Source organism: Agelaius phoeniceus, chromosome 30, assembly GCF_051311805.1.
Source record: "Agelaius phoeniceus isolate bAgePho1 chromosome 30, bAgePho1.hap1, whole genome shotgun sequence".
In the NCBI taxonomy this organism is placed as follows: Eukaryota; Metazoa; Chordata; class Aves; order Passeriformes; family Icteridae; genus Agelaius; species Agelaius phoeniceus.
In genome coordinates, this window is record NC_135294.1 from 6611179 (window position 1) to 6636490 (window position 25312).

General features: G+C 57.7%; 1 protein-coding gene and 1 long non-coding RNA gene across 5 annotated transcripts; one reads left to right on the plus strand and one right to left on the minus strand.

The window, feature by feature from the left end:
* Positions 1-346: 346 nt before the first annotated feature.
* Positions 347-25014, minus strand: LOC129131747 (hexokinase-2). Of its 3 annotated transcripts, XM_054650745.2 has the most exons (18): positions 24817-25014; positions 17038-17200; positions 12595-12743; positions 12369-12488; positions 11064-11159; positions 10849-10948; positions 10299-10482; positions 9905-10060; positions 9578-9811; positions 8736-9040; positions 8043-8191; positions 7241-7360; positions 7058-7153; positions 6227-6326; positions 5921-6104; positions 5523-5678; positions 4865-5098; positions 347-4133 (listed from the first exon to the last, which is right to left on the minus strand). In XM_054650745.2, exons 1-18 carry the CDS (start codon positions 24877-24879, stop codon positions 3989-3991), a joined length of 2754 nt encoding a protein of 917 aa, XP_054506720.1. In that variant the 5' UTR covers positions 24880-25014; the 3' UTR covers positions 347-3988. The 3 variants fall into 3 exon arrangements, with proteins under 3 accessions (XP_054506720.1, XP_077047796.1, XP_054506721.2); XM_077191681.1 differs by lacking the exons at positions 9578-9811; positions 9905-10060; positions 10299-10482; ... (4 more) ...; positions 17038-17200; positions 24817-25014 and adding an exon at positions 9480-9528; XM_054650746.2 differs by lacking the exons at positions 9578-9811; positions 9905-10060; positions 10299-10482; ... (4 more) ...; positions 17038-17200; positions 24817-25014 and adding an exon at positions 9369-9418.
* Positions 5565-12865, plus strand: LOC129131775 (uncharacterized). 2 transcript variants are annotated; one of them, XR_008535726.2, is made up of 4 exons: positions 5565-5650; positions 6986-7505; positions 9502-10504; positions 10755-12865. It is a non-coding gene; the product is annotated as an uncharacterized LOC129131775 (long non-coding RNA). The 2 variants fall into 2 exon arrangements; XR_013185606.1 differs by having other exon boundaries at positions 9502-9854.
* Positions 25015-25312: the final 298 nt, after the last annotated feature.

The window sequence follows — 25312 nt, forward strand, 5'->3', positions numbered from 1 at the left end:
GCAGAGGGAGCAGGTACCTCAAAGCCAGGTGGTTTTGTGCAGCACAGCAAAGCCTGAGCTGGGCAGGGCTGTGCACCCCTGCCAGGGCCTGATCCTGCTCTGCCCTCTGAACGCCAGGGCTCCCCCCAGCTGGGTCCCCCCCAGTGTCACCAGGATGTGGGATGTGGAGCAGGAACCTCATCTTGGTATTTGCTTGCCAGGCAGCAGCCCCTTCCCTTGACCCCTGGCTGTCCTGGCTGTCCCTGTGCCCTCCTGGCCATGGGGACAGCAGCAGGGATTTGGGGTGGGCTGGGGGGCACAGGGCAGCTCAGGGGCCCAGACACACGACACTGAGCCCAGCAGTGGGTGGTGGTTGTTTTTCTCTGCTTTATTGTCACTGAGGAGCAGCAGTGGTGGCCGAGGGGAGCTGAGCAGTACAACACCACACTCAGGTATGAAAAGTACAAAAATAAGGAAGCCTATATATAATATCATTGCAGTCAATTGCTAAAATAAATATTGTAAACACGAGAGAACAACATCAGGTGAATCTACAGCACTCGTTTCTGCCAGCAGCCACACAGTCTTTGGCTTTAGGACTCCCCTGCCCGCACGGAGCCAGGCCCACATCCAGGTGCATTTTCTTTGCTTCAGGCCAGAAGGATTTCAGGCTGGTCAGGGATGTCACAAGAGAAAGAATTCTCCTCTCTCCAATTTACCTTGAGACAGGAATTGCCTCTTTTTGCCATTTTTATGACAGAGCAAGCGACTGATCTGCCCAAAGCAGGCATTTTCCTTGTCTGGAGGGGGCTGGGCTGAGGGCTCCCCAAATTCCAGGTTATTTTGTTGTAATCTTGTACCCACAGCCCCCGCACAGTGCACTTGGCACCGTTGTGCACCTCTCCCCTGCTGTGCACTTGGACCTTTCACCCCCTTATCTCTGTGACAGCCAGATGGGTTTGGATTGCCTGATAAGGGAGGAGAGGAGGCACCGAGTTATCTCGGGTCAAACTGCACCTGAGCTGCTGCCAGGCCAGGATCTGTGCCCCACTGATACCCTCGGGCCACGGAGCTTCTCCCTGCCAGCCTGGGCTCCAGGAAGGAAACAGGCAAATTCTGCTTACAAGTCTCAGTAATTTGCTGATTGTGTTTATATAGATGTACACATATTTCAGAAGCCCAATAAAATCCTGTCCAAAGTACCAAGGAGGGGAGATGGGCCAGGGAGGGAAGGGCAGAGACTCTGCTCCCTGCTGCCTGCGTGGCCAGGGAACGTTCCAGCACCCCGGAAAGCAAAGAAAATGCATCCAGATGGGAACAACCAAGCAAAACAAAACATCCTAAACCCACAAAGCAGCACTTCTTGCTGCAGGGAAGACAAATCAGGCTGAGCAGTCTGTCTGTCTGTCCCCACAGATAATCATTTGATCTTCCCTTCATATCAGTAATTAGGATTTAATCTTCCCTTCTTCATTTTAAACACATTCACAGAACATCCCATGGCGACGTTTTTGGCGTGAGGTTCTGCTTCCAGCTGGGCTGGACATCCAACACCTGCAGGGCTGGTCCCCCTGGGGATCCCAAACCCCTCCAGGGGATCCCAAACCCTCCAGGGGCTCCCCAAACCCTCCAGGGGCTCCCAAACCCCCCTGCAGCCCCAGGGAGGGTGGGCCTGCACCCACAGCTGTCCTGCAACGCTTTGAACCAGGAGCATTGCAGAGCCTGCCTGATTCTGAGCCTAAGCAGAAGCTTCCCAGCCTTGGGGGAGCCCTGGGGAGCCAGGGGGAGTCCCTCTGACCAAGCCCAGCCGAAAATCCAGCACCCACAAGGGTGATCTTCCTCCTCCTCCTCCTCACCCCTGTGAGCTGCAGCCCCTCCTTCAGCCCAGGCAGGTGAGGGGACTGTGCTGCCCCTGCTCCAGGCCAGGCTGCTCAGGTCCCCACCCTTTCCATTCTGCCCCCAAAACTGTACAATTGCACTCACTAACAGATGAAAACACTATGGATTTCAGCAGGGGCACAGCTGGCTAAGAGTAAAAACAGCCACTAATGCAACTCTGCACAGTGCAGCAGCTAAAAAGATTTCTGGTTTGATTTTTCAGTAGGCAAAATGCTGGTTTTCTGAGGAAAAAAAAAATCACACAAAACTGCTTGGTACCAGATTAGAGGATTTCTGTATCATCCTTCAAAGATTTATTTGACAGCTTCTAAAACTTCCACTAAACTTGGTTTCTTACATCATTTCTATACACAGGTTTTATTTGTTATAATTGTCTTGAGGCTTATAAAAAAATAAGCATTTAAAATGCCCAAAAGAGTAATTTTCCTTTAAAATTGTGCTACTGAACTTTACCCCCAACACAGAAGAGAGACTTTTGGTAATGAGGTTACCCCAAGCAGTATAAAAATATACATAAAAATAGACAAAACTCTATCCTCCAATCTGAAGGGCTGTTTGTGGGGTTTATTAGTTATATATTTTTTTTTTGTACATCACTGAAATTTCATTAACTTCTGCTAAATATTTACAGAAAATCCCCCCCACCCTCTGTCTGCCTCCTCTCACTGCAGCTTTTAGTTCATCCAGAGTTTCCTGTTGGCAAAAACGGATCCCTGCACTGGGCCATGGCACACAGGTGATGCTGCGGGCACAGGGGCACCTGCAGGGCCCTGGCTGTGTCACACCCCCATGGATGTGACCTTCCAGAGCACAGCTGGGGAGGGCAGGGGACAAAACAAAACCTCTGCTGAGGTTAAACCCAGCCTGAAGCCACCAGCATCACCGCAGGGCCCCTGCACGCCCTGGCTTCCTGCTGCTTTCCCTTTTGTCCTGGTGATAAAGTCAGAATGCCCAAACCTCTTGTACAACAGTTCCTCAGGTATTTGGGTCTCTTTCTCCAGTCTACCCCAAGAAAATTTTAAATTAAAAAAAAAATTACATGACAGAAGAAAAAAAAAAAAAAAGAAAATAATTACTCTGTACTCTTCTTCAACAACATGAAAAGGTGACATTAAAACTAAGTGATACAACCCCCCCAAGACTATGTACATAAAAAGACATCAGATCTCTTAAAACATAAATATACAGTGTATAAATCAGGTGCCACCTAAAGGCTGCAGCCGCAGAACTATTTCACAGACACAAAGCAAACCAGACTCTGCACGCCAAGGGCAGACACGGCCACGGGTGTGGGGCTTGGCAGGGCAGAACTGACCCGTGGCTCCTGGAGCCCACGTGTGCACCAGGGAAGGGCTGGAGGTGCCCGGGGGGAACACGACCCTACACACGCCACATTCCTACACACTATTGCAGGGGAGAGGTCAGGAAATGGGATCAGACCCTGAGTCCCCAATTATTTCCAGGCACGTGCTCTGCTGGGGTGGCTGAGGGGCCCTGCAGCTCCTCTGGGGCCGCTCACCAAGGGAGGCACGCGGTACCTCCAGTGCAGCCACAGCCACGCCCGTGGAACTCTGCACCCTGTGCTTTAAGAGTTACCATGACTTTCATGGAAATAATACAGCCTTGATCAGGGTAAAAGACGAGTGGAGGTCTTTAGCCCAATCTTAGAGGTTTGCTTCTACAGCACGGACAGCTACGGCTCCGACACACATAAATAGGTTCTGTTAAAGTGACAATGCAGTGTCTGAATTATCCGAGTGTTATCCCTACTGCTGCTAGGGGAGGGCCAGTGGCGGGAGGAGAGCTGGGGTGTGACGGAGGTGGGACAGCTCCAGCTCCACCTGGGAATGCAGGGAGAAGCCAAAGGACACTGTGAGCTTTACTCGACAGCTGGTTTTATGGCATGCAAGGAAACTCCTACGACAACACTTGGTACAGAGCCCACGGCGGCGTCTCCAGTCCCGCCGTGGCGCCCCGGAGAACGAGTAAAGCTACGAGTCTGCTTGGAGGGGAGGGGGAGTGTGAGTGTGTGCAGAGGGAGGAGGGAGGGGCTGGGTGAGGAAACGTCCTGTTCTGCTGAAACCAAGCTCTGGGGCAAACCTGCTTCCCTCTACCGCTGGCCGGCCTCGCGGATGCGGCAGGCCACGGCCGTGATCAGCGCGGCGCCTTTGCCGCTGCCGTCCTCCGACTGCAGGAAGGTCACTTCACACTTGGGGGACAGCTCCTTCACTGTCTCCTGCAGCACCGTGGAGAAGCTGCGGGGCAAGGAGAGGGAGAGGCTCTGAGTTGACCAGCCACAGGGTGAAGGGGTCAGTCCCAACCCCTAATGTGCCTTCACAGAGCCTCGAAGAGCAACGCAGACCCCGAGGGGAGGGACGGGTGGGTGGGTGGGTGGATGGATGGATGGATGGATGGATGGATGGATGGATGGATGGATGGATGGATGGATGGATGATGGATGGATGGTCAGGGATGAAGCTTAGAAAGCCCAAGTGTCCACACTTCAGCCCAGGCCCATGGTTACAACAGGACTGTGCTGTGCCTTCACTCAGGACTAAACCCAGCCCCATCTCAAGGCCCACCAAGCCCTGGGAGCACTACTGAGCCTCAACAGTCCTGACCAGCCCCACCTGGGGGGAGTTTTCAGTGCCTCCCTTTGCCCATGGGCTCCTGAGCCCTATTTAAGCTCAGCTCAGTGCCTTAGTCCCTGTCTGAGCTCCAGTGCCCAGCAGCACCAGCTGGCCAGCTCTGGCATGGGCCATTTGTGTGGCCATGAACCTCCATGACCCATCCCCATGACCTGGAGCCCTGGCTGAGCCTGGTCACCATGTCTGGGTCAGGCCCAGTGGCACTGGAGGAGCCCCTGTCCCTAAGGGAGCAGCTGAGCTCCTGGCATCCCTCAAGCCCCCAGAACACCTCAATCCTCCCCCATTACCCCCTGAACCGAGCCCCCACCTGCCCGGGGAGCACAGCCAGAGGCACTCACTGAGGGTGCAGCTTGTAGAGTGTCCCGTCCACGCCCACGGTGACCTTGAGGAAGTCCAGGCCGCGGTTCTCGCGGATCTTGTCCACCACGGCGGCCATGCCGGCGCCGCAGAGCTGGGCCGCGCGCCGCGCCACCACCGTGCACACCTCCTTGACGATGATGCTGTCGTCGCACGTGGACTCCAGGCCCAGGTGCTGCAGGATGGAGCGCACCTGCAGCAGGGCCAGGCAGTCGCTGCGGGGACACGGGGTGGGGGCAGCGTCAGGAGGGAGCGGCTGGGACGTGCAGCCTCCCCTTCCTCATCCTCATCCTCACCCTGCCCAGCAGTGCCTGGGGGTGGCCCTACAGCCCCCCAAAACCTCAGCTTTCAGACCTGGACGTGGCCTGGTGTCACATCCTGATTGGGGAGGCTGTTTCAGGACAAAGCCAGCAGAGTGTGACACCCCTGCAACCCTGCCCAGGGCAGTGGATAAAGAGTTATCTGTGCTGCCAGCCCCAGGCAGCCTCTCCTTGTCTCTGCACACAACCAACCACGTGGGCTCTGCTGATTTATCTGTGGGGCACCATCCTGTATTGCCCTGGCTCCACACCAAGCACGGGGGCACGTCCCCTACATTCCATCCCTGCTCTGACTGACTGGCAGCTGGTGCTCGCTCACCTCTCTATCTGGGACAGGAACTTGGTCTCAAAGATCCCTCTGGTCTTCAGCCTCTCCGAGATCCGTCCCCTGAAGAGCAGCCCTTTCTTGGTGAAGTCCATCAGGATGTTGCGGACGATTTCCCCCAGGTACATCCCACTGATCATCTTCTCATACCTGGGCAGGAGAGGATGAGGCTGGGCATCAGCACAGGAAGGGACACCGGGGCTGGCTGGGGATTCCAGCTCTGCCCTCTGTACAATCCCCTCAGCAGCACGGCCCCCACCCCGGGCAGGGGACAAGGGACACCTCGGTGTCCTGCTCATCATGCCCTGGATCCACCAAGGAGCTGCTGGGGCAGAACTGCTCAGCCCTCAGCCCCACTGGGCCCCTTCCAGCCCCCCAGAGCCACCACCCACCTCTGCTTGCCAGGGTTGAGGGACAGCTCATCCACGGCCACGTCGAACTCCGTCCGGATGTCATCCAGGCAGCCGCTGTCCCCAAAGGCCCCCCACTCCATGTTCACACACATCCTGCCCTCGTCCCCTTCCACCAGCTCCACGTTCCTCATCTCCTCCATGTAGCAGGCGTTGCTGCCCGTGCCTGCGGAGAGGAGCGGGATCAGGGGACACCTGGGACACCTCCTGTGCCCCCCAGGGCAGGGCAGGGCAGGGCAGGGGGGGCACCACGGAGCAGGAGCTGCACAGGGAACGTTCAGTTCTCACCGACAATCAGCCCAACTTCACAGTAGGGATCCTCGTAGCCACAGGTCATCATGGTGCCAACGGTGTCATTGACCACTGCCACCACGTCCAGGTCGAATTCCTGCAGAGGGATGGATTGCAGCAGTTATTCCTGGAGGGTTTGGAATTCCTGCTGAGTCTACTCCCATGGCTGGGAAAGGACCTGGCTGGCTGGTGAGTGTGGCAGTCACAGAGTCACAGAATCGTGGAATGGTCTGGAAAGGTCCTTAAAGCTCATCCCATTCTCCCCCTGCCATGGCAGGGACACCTTCCACTGTCCCAGGCTGCTCCAAACCCTGTCCAACCTGGCCTGGGACACTGCCAGGGATCCAGGGCCTGCCCACCCTCACAGGGAGGAATTCCTCCCTAACATCCAACCAAAGTCTCTCCTCTTTTAGTTTAAAACCGTTCTCCCTCGTCCTCCATGACCATCCACCTGCACGGACACAGAGGCACCACGGCCTTGCCCCAGCCCCAGCTGCCTGCAGGTAGAGCTCAGACACCTGCAGCCGGGTCAGCCCTGCCAGGAGCAGCCCCTGGGCAGGAGCTCGGGGTGGTCTGTGCTGAGGAACTGCGCCGGTGTCTCCTGAGCTCAGGGCCAGACAAGTCTGCTCCAGCCCTGGCCAGGGGCCAGCCCGTAGCTCCAGGCTCTGAAAATCCAACCTCAAGTGATGAGTAAGGGCGGCTGTGAGAATTCCGACACTCATTACGCTGAGCTCAGCCCAGTAATTTGTTTTACAGGCCAATTAATGATGCCAAAGAGAGCCAGGATGTGGGAGCAGCCCAGCTTCTCCCAGCCCTGTGGCTGCTCACCTCTCTCCTGTGAATGGCCTCCTTCAGCAGCCCCACCACGTCCTCTCCCTCGCAGCCCGTCGCCTTGAAACCTTTTGTCCACTTCAGGAGAATTCCCTGGTGTGGGGAAAAAGCGCCCAGTGAGTCCCCCTGAGGAGCAGGTGGGAGGCACAGCCAGGGAAGCTGCCAGGAGGGTGGGGTTACCTCGTCCAGGTTGTTCTGCTGGCAAGGGAAGGAGAAGGTGAATCCCAGCGGCAGCGACACGCCCTTCATCCCCATGTACTCCAGGAAATCCGAGATGCAGTGGACAATGTGGTCAAAGAGCTGGACGAGCAAAGCCAAAGAGAGCAGTTACCACCACAGCCAGAGCCCAGCTGGAAGCCAAATTTCTGGGGATTCTGACCCATTCCCAGGCCTGCTGGAGTGTTCAAACTGCTCCCAGGACTTGGAACAGAGCAGGACGTGGGAGGTGAGCAACCCCAAAAAGCTCAGCTCTCCCTCTTCCCCACCCACAGCGCGGCCAATCCCTGCATCATCTCCACCCACGGGTCCCTGGAGGACTGGGGGCCAGCAGGGAGGGGACACAGGAACCCAGTTCCTCTGCAAGGGATCCCCAGGGCCCTCCAGCCCAGTCTGCTGGGATACTCCCAGTCCCCAAGCACTGCCTGGAGGGCTTTGCAAAACTTTCCGAACATCTCACTGCTTGTGTTGTGGTTTCCCTATCTGGGAAATGGGGATGATGCTTATCTGCCCTTGTGGAGTGTGTGGGATTCAGGAAAGGCTCACTCATGTCTGGGAATAACACCATTTCTAACCTAAAAACCAGGCTCCAGCTTCCCAAACTCCAGAGCTTTGGGCACAGCTGGCTGTTCTAAGGCCAGGAGAGCACCAGCCCTCCCCACTCCTGGTTTTTCTCCCTGCAAAGGCAAGACCAGCTCCGTGGTCAGCCCTGCTGCAGCCAGCCCAGGGAAGAGGCCCCTTCCCCTCTCCGTTTGCCCACACTGACCTCCTCTCCCGTGCCCTGCATGATCTCCACGGGGATGGAGTAGATCTTGTTGTGCATCTCCACCCCGCGCCGCATCCCGTTCCTGACGCGCACCAGCAGCACGCGGAAGTTGGTTCCTCCCAGGTCCAGGGCCAGGAAATCTCCCTTTTCTGCAAGCCAAGAAGGATCATCAGGAGAGATCCCAGCACGGGGCATCCAGGGCAGGGCACGGAGCAGACAGGGACCTGCCCTCCTCCAGGGAGAGGGATGGAAATGCAGACATGACTGGGGATAGGCAGGAACAGGGGCTGCAGGTAGGAGGAGGATGGAGAGGTTTGCTCCACACTCGGTGATGATGAGGCTTCAAATCATAAACCTGAGTTGGAAGGGACCCATGGGGATCACTGAAGTCCAGCTCCTGGCCCTCAGCACCAGCTTCAAGCCAAGGCCAGGCACTCGCCAAGCCACAGGAAGAGCCAAGAGCACAACCCAGGATGAGGGAGGAGGGAATGCTGTGGCAGGATTTGTGGCCAGGCTTTGTGTTAAATCAGGTGCAGAACGCCCCAGAGGCTCAGTGCTCTGCCCAGTACCAAACTGGAGGTTTGTGCCACTCCCACCACAAAGAGGAACCCGCCACAGCAGAGGATGCAGACCCTCCCAAGGATGCAGGACCTGCACAGGCTCACACACAGGGCTTTACACAGGACACATCACCTGTTCCATCGGGAGTGGAGCACACGTAGGTGGGCAGCATCTTCACCGTCGCCTCCGCGTGCGTCTCCTTGCCCAGCCCTTTCTCCATCTCTATCCTCATCCTCTCCTTCACCTCCAGCAGCTGCTCGTGGCTCAGCTTGAGGGGCTCCAGGATCTTCTGGCGGGCCTGGTGCTGTGCAGCCAGCCTGTAGGCCACAGCTGTCACCATGGCCGCCCCTTTGCCGCTGCCGTCCTCGGAGCGGATGAAGCGAATCTCGCAGTCGGGCAGCAGCTTCCGCACGGTCTTGTGGAGGCGGCGGGCAAAGCTGGGCAGGAGGAGGAGAGGGGACCTCAGTGTGACCCTCTGGGGACACCCTGGGGTCCAAACGAGGGGCCCGAGGGGACATTTGGGGGCGCTTCTCTTGTGCCGAGCTGTGTGCACTGCTGGCAGCAGCAGATCCCTCTCTGTCCCTGTGCCCAGCACCCCAGAATCCATGGCCCTGTCCCCAGATCCCTGTCCCTATCCCCAGCACCCTGAGATCCCTCTCTGTCCCTGTGCCCAGCACCCCAGAATCCATGGCCCTGTCCCTGTCCCCAGATCCCTGTCCTCATCCCCATCCCTGTCCCTGTCCCCAGCCCCTGTCCCACACTCACTGAGGGTGTTTCTTGTACACAGATCCATCCACGCCCACAGTGGAGCGCAGCCTGTCCCTGTCCCTGTCCCCAGGCCCCTGTCCCTGTCCCCAGCCCCTGTCCCACACTCACTGAGGGTGTTTCTTGTACACAGATCCATCCACGCCCACGGTGGAGCGCAGCCTGGCCCTGTCCCTGTCCCCAGCCCCCTGTCCCTGTCCCACACTCACTGAGGGTGTTTCTTGTACACAGATCCATCCACGCCCACGGTGGAGCGCAGCTTGTCGCCGCCCTTGTTGTCGCGGATGCGGCGCAGCACCGCGGCCAGCGTGGCCCCGCAGAGCGCGGCCGAGCGCGTGGACACGATCTGGCAGATGCGCAGCGTGGCCACGCAGTCCTCGTGCGACGGCTCCAGCCCCAGCTTGCTCAGGATCTCGTGGGCTTTCTGCAGCCCCTCCTTCTCCCTGGAACACAAAAAGGGAGTTCGTACCTGGCAGCGCAGCTTCTGTGAGTGGCAGCCTGGGCTGGGACACAGGAAACCCCTGGGTCCTACTTACTTCTCAATGGCAGACACAAATCTGGTCTCAAAGTGACCCGTGGTGAGCAGATCTGGCGTGAGCCTTCCCCCAAAGAGCAGCCCGTCCTTGGCCATCTTCACCAGGATGAGCCTGACCAGCTCCCCCATGTACATCCCGCTGATCATCTTCTCAAACCTGCCCGTGGGGAGGCATGGGGTGGAATCAGGGAATGGTTTGGGCTGGTTTAGGACAGTCCTGGCTTAGTACAGCCCCGCTTTGGGACACAGCCCCGCTCTGGGACACAGCCCCTCTCTGCACCAGTGACAGAGGACACGCTGACCCAGTTAGCTGGGCTGACCTCCCCGGTCCCAGTAACTGTGGGAGGATGGACAATGCAGAGCAAACCCCGAGCCCGAGCCAAGAATGTGCTCACAATTGTTTGCCAGGGTTGAGCGAGCCCATGTCGATCTCGCGGTCGAACTCGGTGCGGATGTCGTTGAGCACCCCGTCGTCACCAAAGGCTCCCCACTCCATGTTGATGCACATCCTGCCCTCGTCCCCCTCCACCAGGTCGATGTGCCTCATCTCCTCCATGTAGCAGGCGTTGGTTCCAGTTCCTGGGCCAAGCGGAGGCACAGGGTGAGCGGGGACACTGCCTTTCCTCACTCCCATTATTGCTTATTCCCATTATCCCCCATTTCCATTATTGCTCATTCCCATTGTTCCTTATTCCCATTATCCCTTATTCCCATTATCCCCCATTCCCATTATTCCCCATCCCCATTATTCCCAATTTCCCTTTGGCCACAGCCCAACACACCAAAGCACAAAAACTCTGGACAATGTTGGTTTTCCAGCACTGATATCCCCCTCTCTTTTCCCCCCCCAGAGACCCTGAGGCCTGCAAGAAGCAGGATCTCCCTCTGGCTCTGCTGGAGCCCAGGAAACACCCCCAGACCATCTTTCTCCTTGCTGCAGCTCACCAACAATGAGGCCAACTTCACAGTTGTGGTCATCGTAGCCACAGGTCATCATGGTGCCCACGGTGTCGTTCACCACGGCCACGATGTCGATGTCAAAGTCCTGACGTGGTGGAAAGGAGAGAGGCTGACCCAACAGAGACAAAACTGGCCAGAACACCTCCAGGGAGCCCAGGTGTCCCGGCCAGGAGCCGTGTGCCCCCAGACCAGGCTCTTACCCCTCTTTTCTTGATGGACCTGCGCAGCAGGGACACCACGTCCCTGCCCTCCACGCTGCTGCACTTGAACCCCTTGGTCCACGTCACGAGGATGCTCTGCAGGGGAACAGCAAGAGGAGGCTTGGAGGTGACCCCTGGCTCCCGGCACGGGGCACATGTGGCCCTGCAGGGGGGAGCCCCCCGTTATCAGCTCACCAGCTGCGCTATCAGCCGCAGCTTCCGTGCCAGATAAAGTTTATGGCCACCAAACAACATGTGAGCTGCTCGTTGCTGCCCCAGCAGCAGGAACGTGCTTCCCATGACCGGCTTTGATTGAGCCCTGCAGCAAAACTTGTTCACGAGCCCAAGGAATGCTCCTTGACCCATCCCTGAGGGGCGGATGGCTGGCTGTGCCTATGGAATGCTCCTTGACCCATCCCTGAGGGGTGGATGGCTGGCTGTGCCTATGGAATGCTCCTTGACCCATCCCTGAGGGGTGGATGGCTGGCTGTGCCTATGGAATTCTCCTTGACCCAGCCCTGTGGGGTGAGGGCTTCCCTGTACCTACAGAACAACCCCTGAGCCAGCCCTGTGGGGTGGGGGGCTCTCTGTGCCTTTGGAATGAGCCCTGTGGGGTGGGGGGCTCGCAGTCCCCTGTGGCCAGAGGCACCTGGCCAGGGGCTGAGCTGAGCCCTGGGGGGAGGAAAAGAACTCAGTTTCAAAGATTTGAAATCTCCAACCAATTCCAACTCAATTTCAAAGATTTGAAATCTCCAACCCTATGGCCACAGCCCCTTAGGGAGGCAGACACCGGCCCAGCCTTAGAGCTGGGGAAACTGAGGCACTGAGCGCTGTGACCCCAAGCGGGGCCAGGGGGCACGGACCCTTCCTCCTGCATTTCTGCATTTCCCCATCCCCGGGCCTGCAGGAGGAGAGCATTAATCCCTCCTGGAGCCACTGGGGCTTCATGGAGTGCTGGGAGAGAGAACAGGGGGACGTGCTGGGGCTGCCGAGCTCCATGGAGCCACCCCCTGCCCTTCCTAGAGGGGAGACAGAGAGGCAGCATCACCCCCTGCCCCTGCAGATCCCATGGGGAGATAAGGGCAGGGAGAGCCAGCATCACCCCCAGCCCCTGCAGATCCCATGGGGGGGGGATAAGGGCAGGGAGAGCCAGCATCACCCCCTGCCCCTGCAGATCCCATGGGGAGATAAGGGCAGACAGAGCCAGCATCACCCCCAGCCCCTGCAGATCCCTTGGGGGGGATAAGGGCAGACAGAGCCAGCATCACCCCCAGCCCCTGCAGATCCCAGGAGAAAGGGACCCACCTCGTCCAGCTTGGTCTGGTGACATGGGAAGGAGAAGGTGAAGCCCAGGGGCAGCTTCTTGTCTTTGATTTGCAGCTTGTCCAGGAAGTTGGCCAAACACTCAGCAATGTGGTCAAAAAGCTGGAGAAAAGGCAGAGAGTGACAAAAGGCCCCACTGTGAGGGGACGCCACATCCCTGTGCCCAGCGCTGGCTGCCAGGATTCCCAGGAGCCCCCCAGGAGCCCACCTGGACCCCACTGCCCCTCATCAGCTCCTCGGGGATGGCGTAGATCTGGTTCTCCATCTCCACCTTGCGCAGCCCGTTGTCCGACACCTTCACCCGCAGCACTCGGAAGTTGGTGCCCCCCAGGTCCAGGGCCAGGAAATCGCCGTCCTCTGTGGGTCAGGACAAGGACAGCCCGTTCACTCCTCTGTGCACAGAGCCCTGAGCTCGCCACCCCCTCCCAGGCACCAGGGAAAGGTCAGGCTTTGAGTATATTTCAGTATTTTATCCATTATTCTATTGTTTCGGTGTTTTATTGGAGCAGTCGCTGCATTCCCTGCCCGCACAGAGGATCAATATTTTGACCATCACTGATGCTTTGGGGCAGGAATCCCACCCAGAAATCCCAGACCAGCAGGGATCTGAGGGAAGATGAGCCCCAGCCTCAGGCTCCATCATCAGGAGAAGGCAGCAGAGCCATTCCCGACCCCACTGATGCTCCTGGAGGCTCCTAAACCTCCCTCCCAAGGGGTTAAACCCTGGTGGCAGCTGCGGGAGCTCCTCAGCCTGGTTTTTGCTGTGCTAAAACCCCTCAGCCCAGCCCAGGCTCCCTCCCTGCCCCAGGAATGCCACACGCCCCTGGAACGTGGCTGCGGGAAACCAGGGAGGGAGAAAATCCCAAAGTTCTGGGGCCTCGCTGCTGCCTTCTCCAGGGAGAGCTGCTGTGGAGTCTTTGCTTCTTTTTTGGCCAGGGCTGGGGTTAAACGTGCAAGGCAGAGTTTCTTGTTGGGACTCAGATGTTTATTGGCTCTTATCTCTGTCACACTCTCACAAACCCTGAGCTCTGCAGCACTTCACTCCAACAAACTAAAAATGGAGCCCTGTCTCTCCCTCTCCAAGGCCTTTTAAGGATAAACTGTCCAATTAAGAAATGACACTGAAATTATCTTTACTTTTAACCCAATAACCAACCACCTGTGGCCTGCAATGGGGACTTTTTTATAAAATTACACAAAACCACCCAAACCCATGGAGAAGGAGGTGAAGGAGAAGAAGGAGAAGGAAAAGAAGAAGAAGAAGGGGAAAAGGAAGGGGAGGAAGAAGGGGAGGAAGAAGGGGAGGAAGAAGGGGAGGAAGGTGAAAAAGAAGGACCAGCCTCCACCCTAAAAACTCCCTCTTGCTTTATAGATTTTCCTATATTCTAAAATCTTAAACTCAAAGGTTTTTTTTTATGGTATCACACACTTCTATCCAAACCCCACAGTCACAATCCCAGTGCTATCACTCAGTTTTGGAAGTTTTCCCCACAGCCTCAGCTCAATGCAGAGTTCTCCTGCCAGCACAGAAAATCTGAAATTCCCAGTCCCCAGGGCTCCAACGAGGCTCCTCCAAGGGCAGCCCCAGGGCTGTCCCCTGGCTGTTCTGGGCAGGGAAAAGAGCCCAGCTGGCTGTTCTGGGGCAGGGCAAAGCCTCTCTCAGCACTCAGAGCCCCGAATGTGCTGCGCTGGCTGCCGGGGCCGCTTTGTGAGGCACAAAGGGAACAAAACCCTCGGGCCATCGGTGCCATTGGTATGCAGAGACCAGCAGCACCTCCAGGCACTGCGGCTGGAAACAGCCCCAGAATGGGCATCTCCAGTGATCCCAGCTGGAAACAGCCCCAGAATGGGCACCCCCAGAGATCCCAGCTGGAAACAGCCCCAGAATGGGCATCTCCAGTGGCTGATCAGTACCAACAGGGCACATGGAACACCTCAGGGGGCTGATAAATCCACTGGGGATAAGATGAGCAAAGAGGGGCACAAGGTCTCGGCTCCTTGGGGGTAACCCAGCAGGATCCCAAAAAAAGGGGCAGTTTGGGGGAAATTCCTGTGAATTCCTGGGTGGAATTGCTTTGCAGCAGGAACAGGGCAGGGAAGGCTCCCTGGGAACATTCCCAGCCATGCCTGGAGCGCGTGGTGGGTGCCAGGTGCGGGCACTGCCCCCAGTTTGGGCTGCCTGGTCTGTGATAAGGTATCAGCCCTGGTGCTGAGCCCACAAGCCAAACAGGCAGGGCAAACACAGAGCCCTGGGCCCAGGGGCTGTTTGCTCTTGGCAAAGGGTGAGGGATGAGTGCCTGGGGAGCCTGGTGTGCTCCTGGTGTGGGGGATCCTGTCCCAGCACCTCAGGGATCCCCCCTCAAGGCTTCCAGCCCAATTCCCAAGGAGAAGCTTATTTGGGACCTGTCTCCCCATCCCCTTGCTGCCAGCAGGGCATGGAGCTGCTCCAGGGGGTGCCAGAGCCAGGCAAAGCAAGGAAAGTTGATTTTAGAAGAGCTTCTGCTTTCAAAGCAGAATTCCCCCCTCTTATCACCACAGTGGAGTGGCAAAGCCCCCGAGAGCCAGGGCTGGGCTTTGGCTTAGCCTGCAGGTGTGACCTTGTATTTCCATAAGCCCCTCTCATCCCCCTGGAGCTGGGCATTAAACGGGGTCTAATCCCACCCAGGGACATCCCACAGGTGAATGTCTGGGAGCCCTGGGGCACAGCAGGGCAGGAGCAGAGCAATAACCCAGCCTTGGACTGGGAGCAGCCCCTGGCACCTGGCACGGGTGCCCAGCCCAGGCCAGACTTTGCCCAGGAGCTTTAAAAAGGGGGAAGGAGGAAGGACACAGCCCTGGGCACTGAGATCCTCCCCAAGGATCTGGCACCAAGCCCCCAGCCCCAATTTCCCCCTCCCCAAAACCCAAGGGACACTGATGCCACTCAGAGCTGGGTCCAGGGAACCCCAGCTCCCATTTCCCTGGGATTTGCTCTAAACTCCCTCATTTTCCAGCCCCCTGGGCAGCTGCAGGGCCGTGACTGCCCCAGCATCCCTCTCATGTGACATTTTCCATGCTGCTGCTCCTCTCTCCCCCCTGCCCCGGGTGAGAAATGCCAGCTGGGGCACTGGAGAGGCTGGAAACAGGGAAGGGAGCCAAGGATCTGTCCTGTAAGGGCATGGGCAGGGGCTGCTCCCTCTCCCAAGGCGGGCCAGGCTGCTGGAAGTGCTGACACACACTCCACCTGCACCCAGCACCTTTGGCTGCACCAGTTCCTGTGCCCAGGGGCGGCTCCTGGCCGTGCCTGTAATTAAAAATATCCTCCAACATTTAAATAGATGGGAATCTCAATGCCAGGGCAGGCAGCCAGGCCCAGCTTTGGGGTGTAGGTGCAGCTGGGGGCCAGGATCAGGGGATGCTCTGAGGATTAGAGGGGCTCAGAGGGAAGTGGAGACGCTTTTAGCAGGGCTGTAGTGGGACAGAGCAATGGCTTCACACTGGAAGTTTGAATTACAAACATTTAAATTGTTGGGGAAATTCCTTCATGGAAAGGGCAGCCCAGGCCTGGCACAGCTGGGTCAGGTCACCCTACCCAGGGTGTAGCCATGATATTTTCTGAAAAATCCTTTCCTTAGGATTTTTTTCTCCTGAGAAGCTGAGAGGCCTCAGGAACAGAATGTAAACTATGGTTATCTGCTGCTGTGGAATGCAACAGGTGCATCTGGGATTGGCCTCATGTGGTTGTTTCTAATTAATGGCCAATCACAGCCCAGCTGTCCGGACTGTCTCAGTCAGTCACAAACCTTTGTTATCATTCTTCTATGCTATTCTTAGCCAGCCTTCTGATTAAATCTTTTCTTCTTTCAGTATAGTTTCAATATATATTATATATTAATTATATATATTAAAATAATAAATTATATATTATATCATATATAATGGTATATTCAGACAATATATAATTATAAAATAATAATGTTTTCTATAAAATATTATTAATATAAAATATCACAATATTATAAAATTATTTGTAGTGTATAATTATTTACAATAATATTTATAAAATATTATTAATATTGTACTATTATGAAATGATTGTAAAATATTAATAATGGTTATATGTTAAAATAATAAATCAAGCCTTCTGGAACATGGAGTCAACATTGTCATCTCTTCCCTCATCCTCAGAGCCCTGCAAACACCATCCCAGGAGGGAGCAGGGGAGGAGGATGTGCCCGGCTGGAGCGCGGCCTGGGCAGCTCGGGAGAGGCAGAAAGGCCACATTGTGAGGGCCCTGCGGTGCCCAGGGCCCTGTGGCACTCAGACAGTGCTGGCACTGCTGCCCATGAAATCTGATGAGCCGGACCCGTGACTGTCCCTGTCCTGCCAGCAAGGGCACGCGAGGGCGGCTTCCCTCCCTCCTGCTCCCTCTCTGCTCCCTGCTGCCAGCAGGAACTGGGATCCCCTCCAGCCCCAGCGCGGAGCAGGGAGCCAGGCCTGTCCCCACGCTCAGCCCCAGCAGGGAAGGTGGCTCTGGTGGCGGTGCCACCCCTGCTATGGCGGTGCCACCCCTGCTATGGCGGTGCCACCCCTGCTATGGCGGTGCCACCCCTGCTATGGCGGTGCCACCCCTGCCGCGGTGTCCCCAGCCCTCCCTCTGGCCTCGCAGTACCTGTCCCATCCGGGGTGGACCTCACAAAGGTGGGCAGCATCTTCACGGAGGCCGTGGGGTTGGTGTCTGCCCCCAGCCCCTTCTCCATCTCCTTCTCAAAGCGCTGGGACACCTCCTGCAGGGTCTCGTCCGAGAGCCGCATGTGGTACAGGTACTTGTCCACCTGCAGGGGCACAAGGACATGGGGTCAGGCTGGGGACAGGGGACAGGGCAGCTCAGGACAGCTCAGGACAGTGCCCAGCCCCTCCTGAGTGGACACAAGGAGCTGGAGAGCTGAATGTGGTACAGGTACTTGTCCACCTGCAGGGACACAAAGCCCAGGAGTCAAGACAGGGCAGGGCACAGGGGCAAGGACAGCTCAGGACAGCTCAGGACAGCTCAGGACAGTGCCCAGCCCCTCCTGAGGCTGCTGGGGTGCACACAAGGAGCTGGGGCAGGCCCTGAGCCATCCCCAAGTGCAGGGCACAGCAGCTTGGCTGGATTGCTCATGGCAGGCACCACCCAGCCCTGCTCCAGCCCCCTCCCAAGGCCACCCTCATCCCTGCCCAGGCTCTGCCAGCTGGGAGTGCTGAGCCACAGCTGCTCCTGCCCGCTCAGGCAGCTGCAGACACCCAAACAGGGGCACCCAAACAGGAGCCCCAGCTCAGGGGTGACTCAGGAGGTTCTCCAGGTGCAAAGCCCTTCCCAGTGCACGGCACCAGCACACCTTGACCTTGACCCCCAGGGCCTCTCCTGCACGGGTTTGCTGGGCAGGAATGCAGTGCCCTGTCATTTCTGCACTGCTGAGATCACCCCAGGAGCCCAGAGCCACTCCACAGCCTGGAGCAAACCCCGCTGCAGTGACAGAGGTGGCAGCTGCAGTGACACAGGCCGGGCTGGGATGACACAAGCGCGTGGCCAGAGAGGGAAGAAACCCACCCCACCTCCCCGTTCCTGGAAACTGCTCTCCCCTTGAGCTGATGGTGTGCAGAATGCTTCTAAAAACGGCATCAAAGCCTCCTGTCCTGCCTGGGAAGGTGTGGAAAGGCTCCTCCCCAGGCAGCAGCAGCACTGGGCAGCCTGGCCGGAGCAGGGAGCAGGGCAGGCAGACACTGCCCGCTCCCAAACCGTGCCCTGCTCCAATTAGCTCCACTCAGCACTAATTAAAGGGCAGCTGCAAGCCCTGAGAAGTCAAGGAGGAAAGCTCCACCCCGCGTGCTCACCTGTGTGCAGGCACGTAAGGCCGGGTCACCGGAACCGGGCCCGGGCTGCGCTTTATGGGGCTGAGCTGCAGGAAATGGGCATTTTGTGGGCAAATAATTGCACCAGGGCCAGGATGACCTGGCTCAGGGACGTGCCCTCCCACCCTGGGCTGGACACAACAGCCCTGCTGCGGCTTTGCCTGCCTGTGCTTCGGGCTCAGGGTGCTCCAGCACATCCTTTGTTCCCCCACCCTGGGTTCTGTTGGAAATTTGGGAGCTGAGATCCCCCTGGGGAGGTCAGGGGATGGAGGAAAGCCCAGCCCAGCGCATTCCAGGAGTGATGCTGCATCCCCTGATGCTCTGAGTAAAACCTCCTGTCCCTTCTCCTGGTGCTCCCAGCTCCTTCCCAAAACCAGGAGCTGAACACGAGGGAAAGGCCAAGGAGAAGGAAACCTGGAGATTTCCTGGCACCAGGTGTTTACCAGCCTCCCCTTATCCAGCAGGAAGTCAAACCCTCTCCTCCCTGCCCTCCTGTTTGCTTTCACCTGCTGGAAATTCCCTCCCGAGTGCCAAGGCTCTGCTCACTGGCACCAGTAAGCTCCAGTTACTGCTCAGGAGGTGGCTCTGGGGCTCTGCTCCACGCCAGCCCCGGGGTGGGGAACCTGCCCTGGAGCTGTGCCAGGGTCCTCAGCCCACGCCATCCACCCCGAGCCCACAGTGCTCACCCCAGGGAAGCTGGCTTGAAGAGCAGGGAAGGCCCCTGCCCAAAATTCCCAGTGCAGGGAAACCCCCCTGGGCTTCAGCCGCTTCCCCCAGGGCAGGCCCTGCTCAGCACGTCCCCCATGTCCTCCACACCAGAATAACCCCAGCCTGAGCAGCAGGGCCACCTCCCCCTAATCTCCAAAGCCCTTAAAACCTGGATCATCTTCTCCCAAGGTGGATCTCACCCCACTTGGCAGCTAAAGCAGGTCAGGGCGTACAGCAGGGCTCCTTCCCCGCTGAATCCACCCTGGCCCCACCAAGGATTGTCCACGGCCACTGGCCTCCCCAAAACTCCCTGTGGCATGCTTGGTTATCCCAGGAGAGCCCCTCAAATTGCTACAAAGATGGGATAAAATGGGGAATTCAGCCTGCAGTGCCAGATCCTGAGCATCTCTCAGCACAAAACACCTTCCCAGTTGCTTAAAGGCTTCTGAAGTGCAGGGAATAGTTTAGGTCAGGTTGCCAATTCCAAACAAACAAAGCCACTAGGTTGGGATCCTGAAGGGGGCAATTGAGTTTCTGGAAAGCTTCCAGCCTAAACAGCGGCGTTTCCTCGAGGAAATCCAAACAAACTGAAGAGGGAGGGAGGGAGGCAGGGATTTAGGAATTTAGGAATTTAGGAAGGAAGGAAGCGCCAGGAATGCCCCAGCCCAGGACGCCGCGTTAGAGCTGCGGATCACGGAGCAGCTGTGGGTGTAATGAGCTCAATGCCACGTTTTTGAAGCGAACCCCAGCAAATCCCCATCCCCTGGCTCAAGGCTGTCTCCAAGGTTCAGCTCATTGCCACGCCGGATGCTGGAGCAGAGCCCAGGGTCGCCTGTCCCGGCTGCACCGCTGGGAAACCTCAGCCTGCCCAAACCCTGCTGCTGGGGCACCGGGCTGAGCCAAGCCGAGCTCACAGCACCCCAGAGAAACAGCTTGGGTTGCCAGCCTCCCCTCCCGGGCACGTGGGGCTGGGCTGCTGAGGGGCACAGCCCTCCTGGCACCAGCAGGAAGGGGAAGGGGAAGGGAGGTTTGTTCCTGTGCGTCCCAAAACATCTTTCCCACTACTGACCCCGGTTCTGGGAAGAGGAAGCTGTCTGCCCTTTGTTTTCGTTTTGATCTGAGCCCTGTCCCAGAGCCACGTGGCTGCCAGGAAGCTGGGCAGGAGCACGTGCTCCCCATCCCTCAGCATCTCCCGATGCAGTTCTCAGCTGGATGTGCCTGATTCCTGCAGATTTTGGACAAAAGCAGAGCACTGGGAGAGGGTGGCGGCTTCCTGGGACAGATTCTTTACCTTTTTGGCAACCAAGCCAAACATTTGTTGACTGCAAGATGACAGAGCAGTGCTCAAATCTGGGGAATGCTGCAACACCCCCAAACCCACAGCATGTGCTGTCACCCCTCTCTCCAGGGAAATTTGTGCTGGGAATTATATTTCCTTTAAATGACTTCCCTCCCCATGCCAGCCTTTAACTTGGAGCATGCTGTTGTGCAAGAATCCCTGAAGTCTGAGGGGATGCTGTGTCCCTGGGAGGGGGATGCTCCCCTCCACCACCCCCAGTCCCTGTGGGACGTGATGGATTTGGGGAAAGCCGGGCAGAGGGAGCAGGGGAAGGCCTGGGGGATTCACCCCCTGCTCCACATGCCCAGTCCCTGCCGTGCTGCCCATGCCTGTCCCCATTTCCCACCCCTCGGGGTGACTCAGGGCAGGGAACCGGCTCGTCCCCTTGCCCCGGTGACACAGGGGTGATGCTGGGCTGCCCCCACCCTGCTGGCACCCACGGCCTTCCAGGACAGCTCCGAGCCCACGTGTGTGCCCTCCTCCCTGCCTGCCTCCCTCGCTGCTGCCTGGGATGACACACGCCCGGAGTCATCCTCACTGGGTGAGTCAGATGTTTCCTGCTCGGCCGGTTCCTCCTCATCCTCAGCCCCGGGCCAGCAGCTGGATCCAGGCCGGAGGTGGAGCCGGGTGCTGATGGTGAGGAAGTGACACCAGGGAGCATCCACCAGCCCATCCTCAGGTGACCCCGCTGCCCCAGAGCCCCAGTAAAACCCAGTTCGGCCAGGGGGATGCTCTGCCCTCTGTTCTGCACTGGAACTACCCCAGTAAAACCCAGCTCAGCCAGGGGGATGCTCTGCCCTCTGTTCTGCAGCTGGAACTACCCCAGTAAAACCCAGCTCAGCCAGAAAACGCTCTGCCCCACAGTTCTGCAGCTGGAGACATCCAACTACCCCAGTAAAACCCAGTTTAGCTGGGAAAACGCTCTGCCCTCTGTTCTGCAGCTGGAACTACCCCAGTAAAACCCAGTTCAGCCAGGAGAACACTCCGCCCCACAGTTCTGCAGCTGGAGGCATCCAGCCGCTGCTGTCCTGCCCCTCATGGTCCTTGCTAAACCCACAAGGTCCTTGGGATGCCTCGCTGGCCCCAGGGCCCCCCTGGGATGGTGGGAGCGTCCCCTGTGCAGGGGAAGCTGAGGCTGGGGAGCTCTGGTGGCTCCCAGGGTGGCTCCCCCAAGGTGGGACGAGCTGGCCTGGCCTGGCTCCTGCCCCGGCCTGGGCAGCCTCGGGGGAAGATGCTGGGTTGGTTTTCCAGGAATTTGCCAAAGGTGCCCCTCCCACACCCACAGAGGCAGCCGGCAGGGAGGAATCAGCTGGGTAAAACTAATCCCTGGGCAAAGGAATAATAAATTTAAAAAAAAAAAAAAAAAAAAAATAAAAAAAAATTAAAAAAAAAAAACACCTAAAAAACTAACTAACACCCTGCCCCTGCTTTCCAAATGCAGGAAAATCAATTCCATCCCCATTTTTTCTCCTTTTGAAGGAGGGACGGGGGAGAGGAGAGGCTCAGCCCCCCCCTCCCAGTGACGAGGATGAGGATGAGGATGAGGAAGGCCAGGGTGAGCTGGCACATCCCAGGGCAGCGGCGGCAAACTTTCAAGCTGGGATCTCAAAGGACGCTGCCGAGGTTAATTAAAGTTTGCACAATCCCTTGGGGCTTAGATAAGTCTGGACAACTCACTTTGCAGGCAGGAAAAGGGCAGGAGCTGGGGAGGGAGGGAATATGCCCCCAGACAGGTGACAGAGCAGGTAAAGCTTCTCCGTGGCAAGAATGGAGAAAAAAATCCCATTTTTGAGGCTATTTTCAAGGCCTTGAAGTGGACACAAACCACAGCCATTGGAAAAGGCACTTTTCTACCCCAGCTGAGCTCCTTTTCTCCCTGACCCAAAGGGAAAACACATCCCAGGCTACCACCTACAGTCTTTTGTCCCAGATACAGGGGGTTGATAAGAAGACCAACCAAACAAATTGCAGCTTTCCAAGGATTTCACCCCCTGTGCTGGGGACTCCCTGGCTTCTCCCTTTGCCTGGGGAGCTCTCTATAAGGCAGGAGTGATTTCTCCAGCCCCGGTGGAAGCAGCCAGGGCAGACAGCTGGCTTCTCCCCCCTCTCCCCCAGCTTCGCCTCACGGGAGGATTCACGGGAATTTGTTTAAAAATATCCCAGAAAATCCAGTTGTGGAGGCGGCCAGGAGGGCAGTGCCGTGTCCCACTGCATCCCCAGCTCATGGATATTTTTTTTTCTCTCCCTCCCTCCCATCTCAACCTTTTTTAACTGGGGTTTGGGCGGCGCGAGGGGCGCGGAGCCGGTTCCCGAGGCTTCTCGCAGGGGGTAGGGAAGGAGAATTCCCCATCCCGGCTTTGCCCCTGCACCATTCCCAGCCATTCCCGATAAGGAAGGCGTGAGCTGCGCCGCTGGCCTATTTCTGCCAGGGTTACACAACACAACCCCGTCCCTACCCTGGATGTGGCTGTTGCACAACCCCGGGGCCAGCGGCGAGAGCAGGGAGAAGCCGAGCCCGTATTTCCTTGCGGATCGCTTTGCCCTGGGAACTTTTCCCTGCACTTTGTTTAGCTTGGGGTTGGGTCTGGTTGGTTTTTTTTTTTTTTTTTGTGGGGTTTTTTTTTTCGGTTTTTTGTTTTTGCTTTGGGGTGATTTTTTTGTTTGTTTGTTTGGGGGTTTTTTGGGCTTTTTTGGGGGTTGTTTTTTTTTGATTTGGTTTGGTTTTTTTGGTGGGTTTGTTTTTTTTTTTTTGGTTTTTTTTTTTTTTTTGTTCGTTTTGTTTTTTGTTTTTTGGGTTTGGGGTTTTTTTTTGGCTTTTTTCTTTTTCTTTTTAAAAGTTCTGCCTCGGTTTCCTTCCGATCTCACCCCGCTGAAGGGCCAACGTGGCAAGTTTCACTTCCCCGCGAGCAGCATCTCCAGGGTTATCCCGGGTCTGTCTCTCCAAGCATTTCCCTCGGTTTTTTTTTTTTTTTTTTACGGCGATTTTTGCAAATCCCGACCGCCTCGCACTCTCGGACCAGCAAATCCCAGAGCGGGGAATCACAGGCAGCTCCTCTCTGCCCTATACCCAGATGCCAGCAGAGCGCTGCAGGAGCGGCCTGAGCCTCCCACCCAGCATTTCTCCTCCGGGAATAATTTATTAAGCCCGGCCTAAGCGCTGTCCTGGCCAGACAAAGGCCGGGGCCATGGAGAGCAGGAACACCCGAGCTTTTCCTGTGCCTGAGCTCCGGGACGGGGGGTGACCAACAACATCCCAAGGGCTGCCACTGTGGGAACGGGCTCGGGGAGCTCCGGACCCCAGAGCAAGGATCCAGCACCCCAAATCCGGGATCCAGCACCCCAAATCCGGGATCCAGAACCCCCAAATCCGGGATCCAGAACCCCCAAATCCGGGATCCAGAACCCCAAATCCGGGATCCAGAACCCCCAAAACGAAAGGAACGGGACACGAAAGGGCGTTTTCCACCCCTGTCAGTGCGGGGACGGGGGCACACGTGCGCCTTGGGGACACCGCGTGGGGAAGGGGACCCGAGGGACAAGTGCCACCTCCGGGCTGGTGGCCCGGGCTGACCCCGCTGCCCGCGGGGCTCGGTGCCCCGGCTCGGTGCATGTCCCGGCTCGGTGCCCCGGTGTGTGCCCGGCTCGGTGCATGTCCCGGCTCGGTGCCCCGGTTGGGTGCCCCGGCCCGGTGTGTGCCCCGGCTCGATGTGTGCCCCGGCCCGGTGTGTGCCCCGGTGCCCCGGCCCGGCGGGGAGCGGAGGAGCCGCTGCCGGGGATGCTCGGCGGGAACGGCGACACGTGGAGCGCGGGGCGGCCGCGGGGTCCCGGCTGCGGCGGGCAGGGACAGGCGCGGAGACCCCCCCGTTCCTCCCCTTCCTCCCGTTCCTCCTCCTCCTCCCCCTCGCCGCCCGGCCACGCGGGGTCCCCGGCACGTACCGCACGCGGCCCCGGCCGGGCAGCGCCGGGGCCTCCGCCCGCCCGGCCCCGCTTCCCCTCCGCCGCCCGCTTATCTCGCCTCCTCTTCCCTTTTGAAAAGTTTTTTCTGTTTTCTTCTCCTTTTTTTGTTGTTGGTTTTTTTTTTTTTCCATTTCGCCTTCCCTTCTTTTTTTCCACTTTCCCCCTTTCTTTTTGCTCTATTTACTCCTTTCCTCTCCTTTATTCCTTTTCTGCTTTTTTCTTTTTTCTCCTTCCTTTTACTTTTTTTTTCAACTTTTTTTCCTCATCTTTCTTCCTTCCCCACTTATTCCCCTTTTCACTTTCCTTCCCTTTTCTTTCCCTCCTCTTTCTCCCTCTTCACTCTCCCCTTCTTTTCCCTCCTTTTTTTTTTGTTTTTACTTTTACCCCTCTTTTTTTTTTTTTTACTTTTACCCCTCCTCTCTTTTTCTTCCCTTTTTCTCTCCCCCCATTTTGTCCTCTTCCCCTCTTTTTTTTTTTTCCCCTTTTTCCTCGTCACTTTCCCCTTTTCACCTCTCCCCTCTCCACTCTTCCCGCTCCCCACGGGACCCCCCTCACCTTCTGCGCCTGGTCATGGTTGAGCTCGGTGAAGAAGTAAGCGAGGAGGTGCGATGCGATCATGGCGGGAGCGGCACGGCACGGCACGGCACGGCACGGCTCGGCACGGCTCGGCTCGGCTCGGCTCGGCTCGGCTCGGCTCGGAGCGGTCGGAGCGGAGCGGCCCCGGCAGCGCCGCGCGCTCCCCGCGCCAATCGCGCTCATTGAGGAGCTTCCCCCGCGCCCGTGACGTGCCCGCGCCGCCGCGCCCCCATTGGCCCAAAGGCGAGGGTGTGTGCCCGGCGCGCGCGGGGGGCGGGGCCTGGCACCGGCGCGGGGGGGTGAGGGGGCACCGGGGGGACAATGGGGGATCAATGGGGGGACACCGGAGGGGACAATGGGGGATCAATGGGGGGACACCGGAGGGGACAATGGAGGGGACACTGGAGGGGATAATGGGGTGATACTGGAGGGACACCGAGGGTGCAGTGGCATTGTCCCCCCGGGGGGACAATGG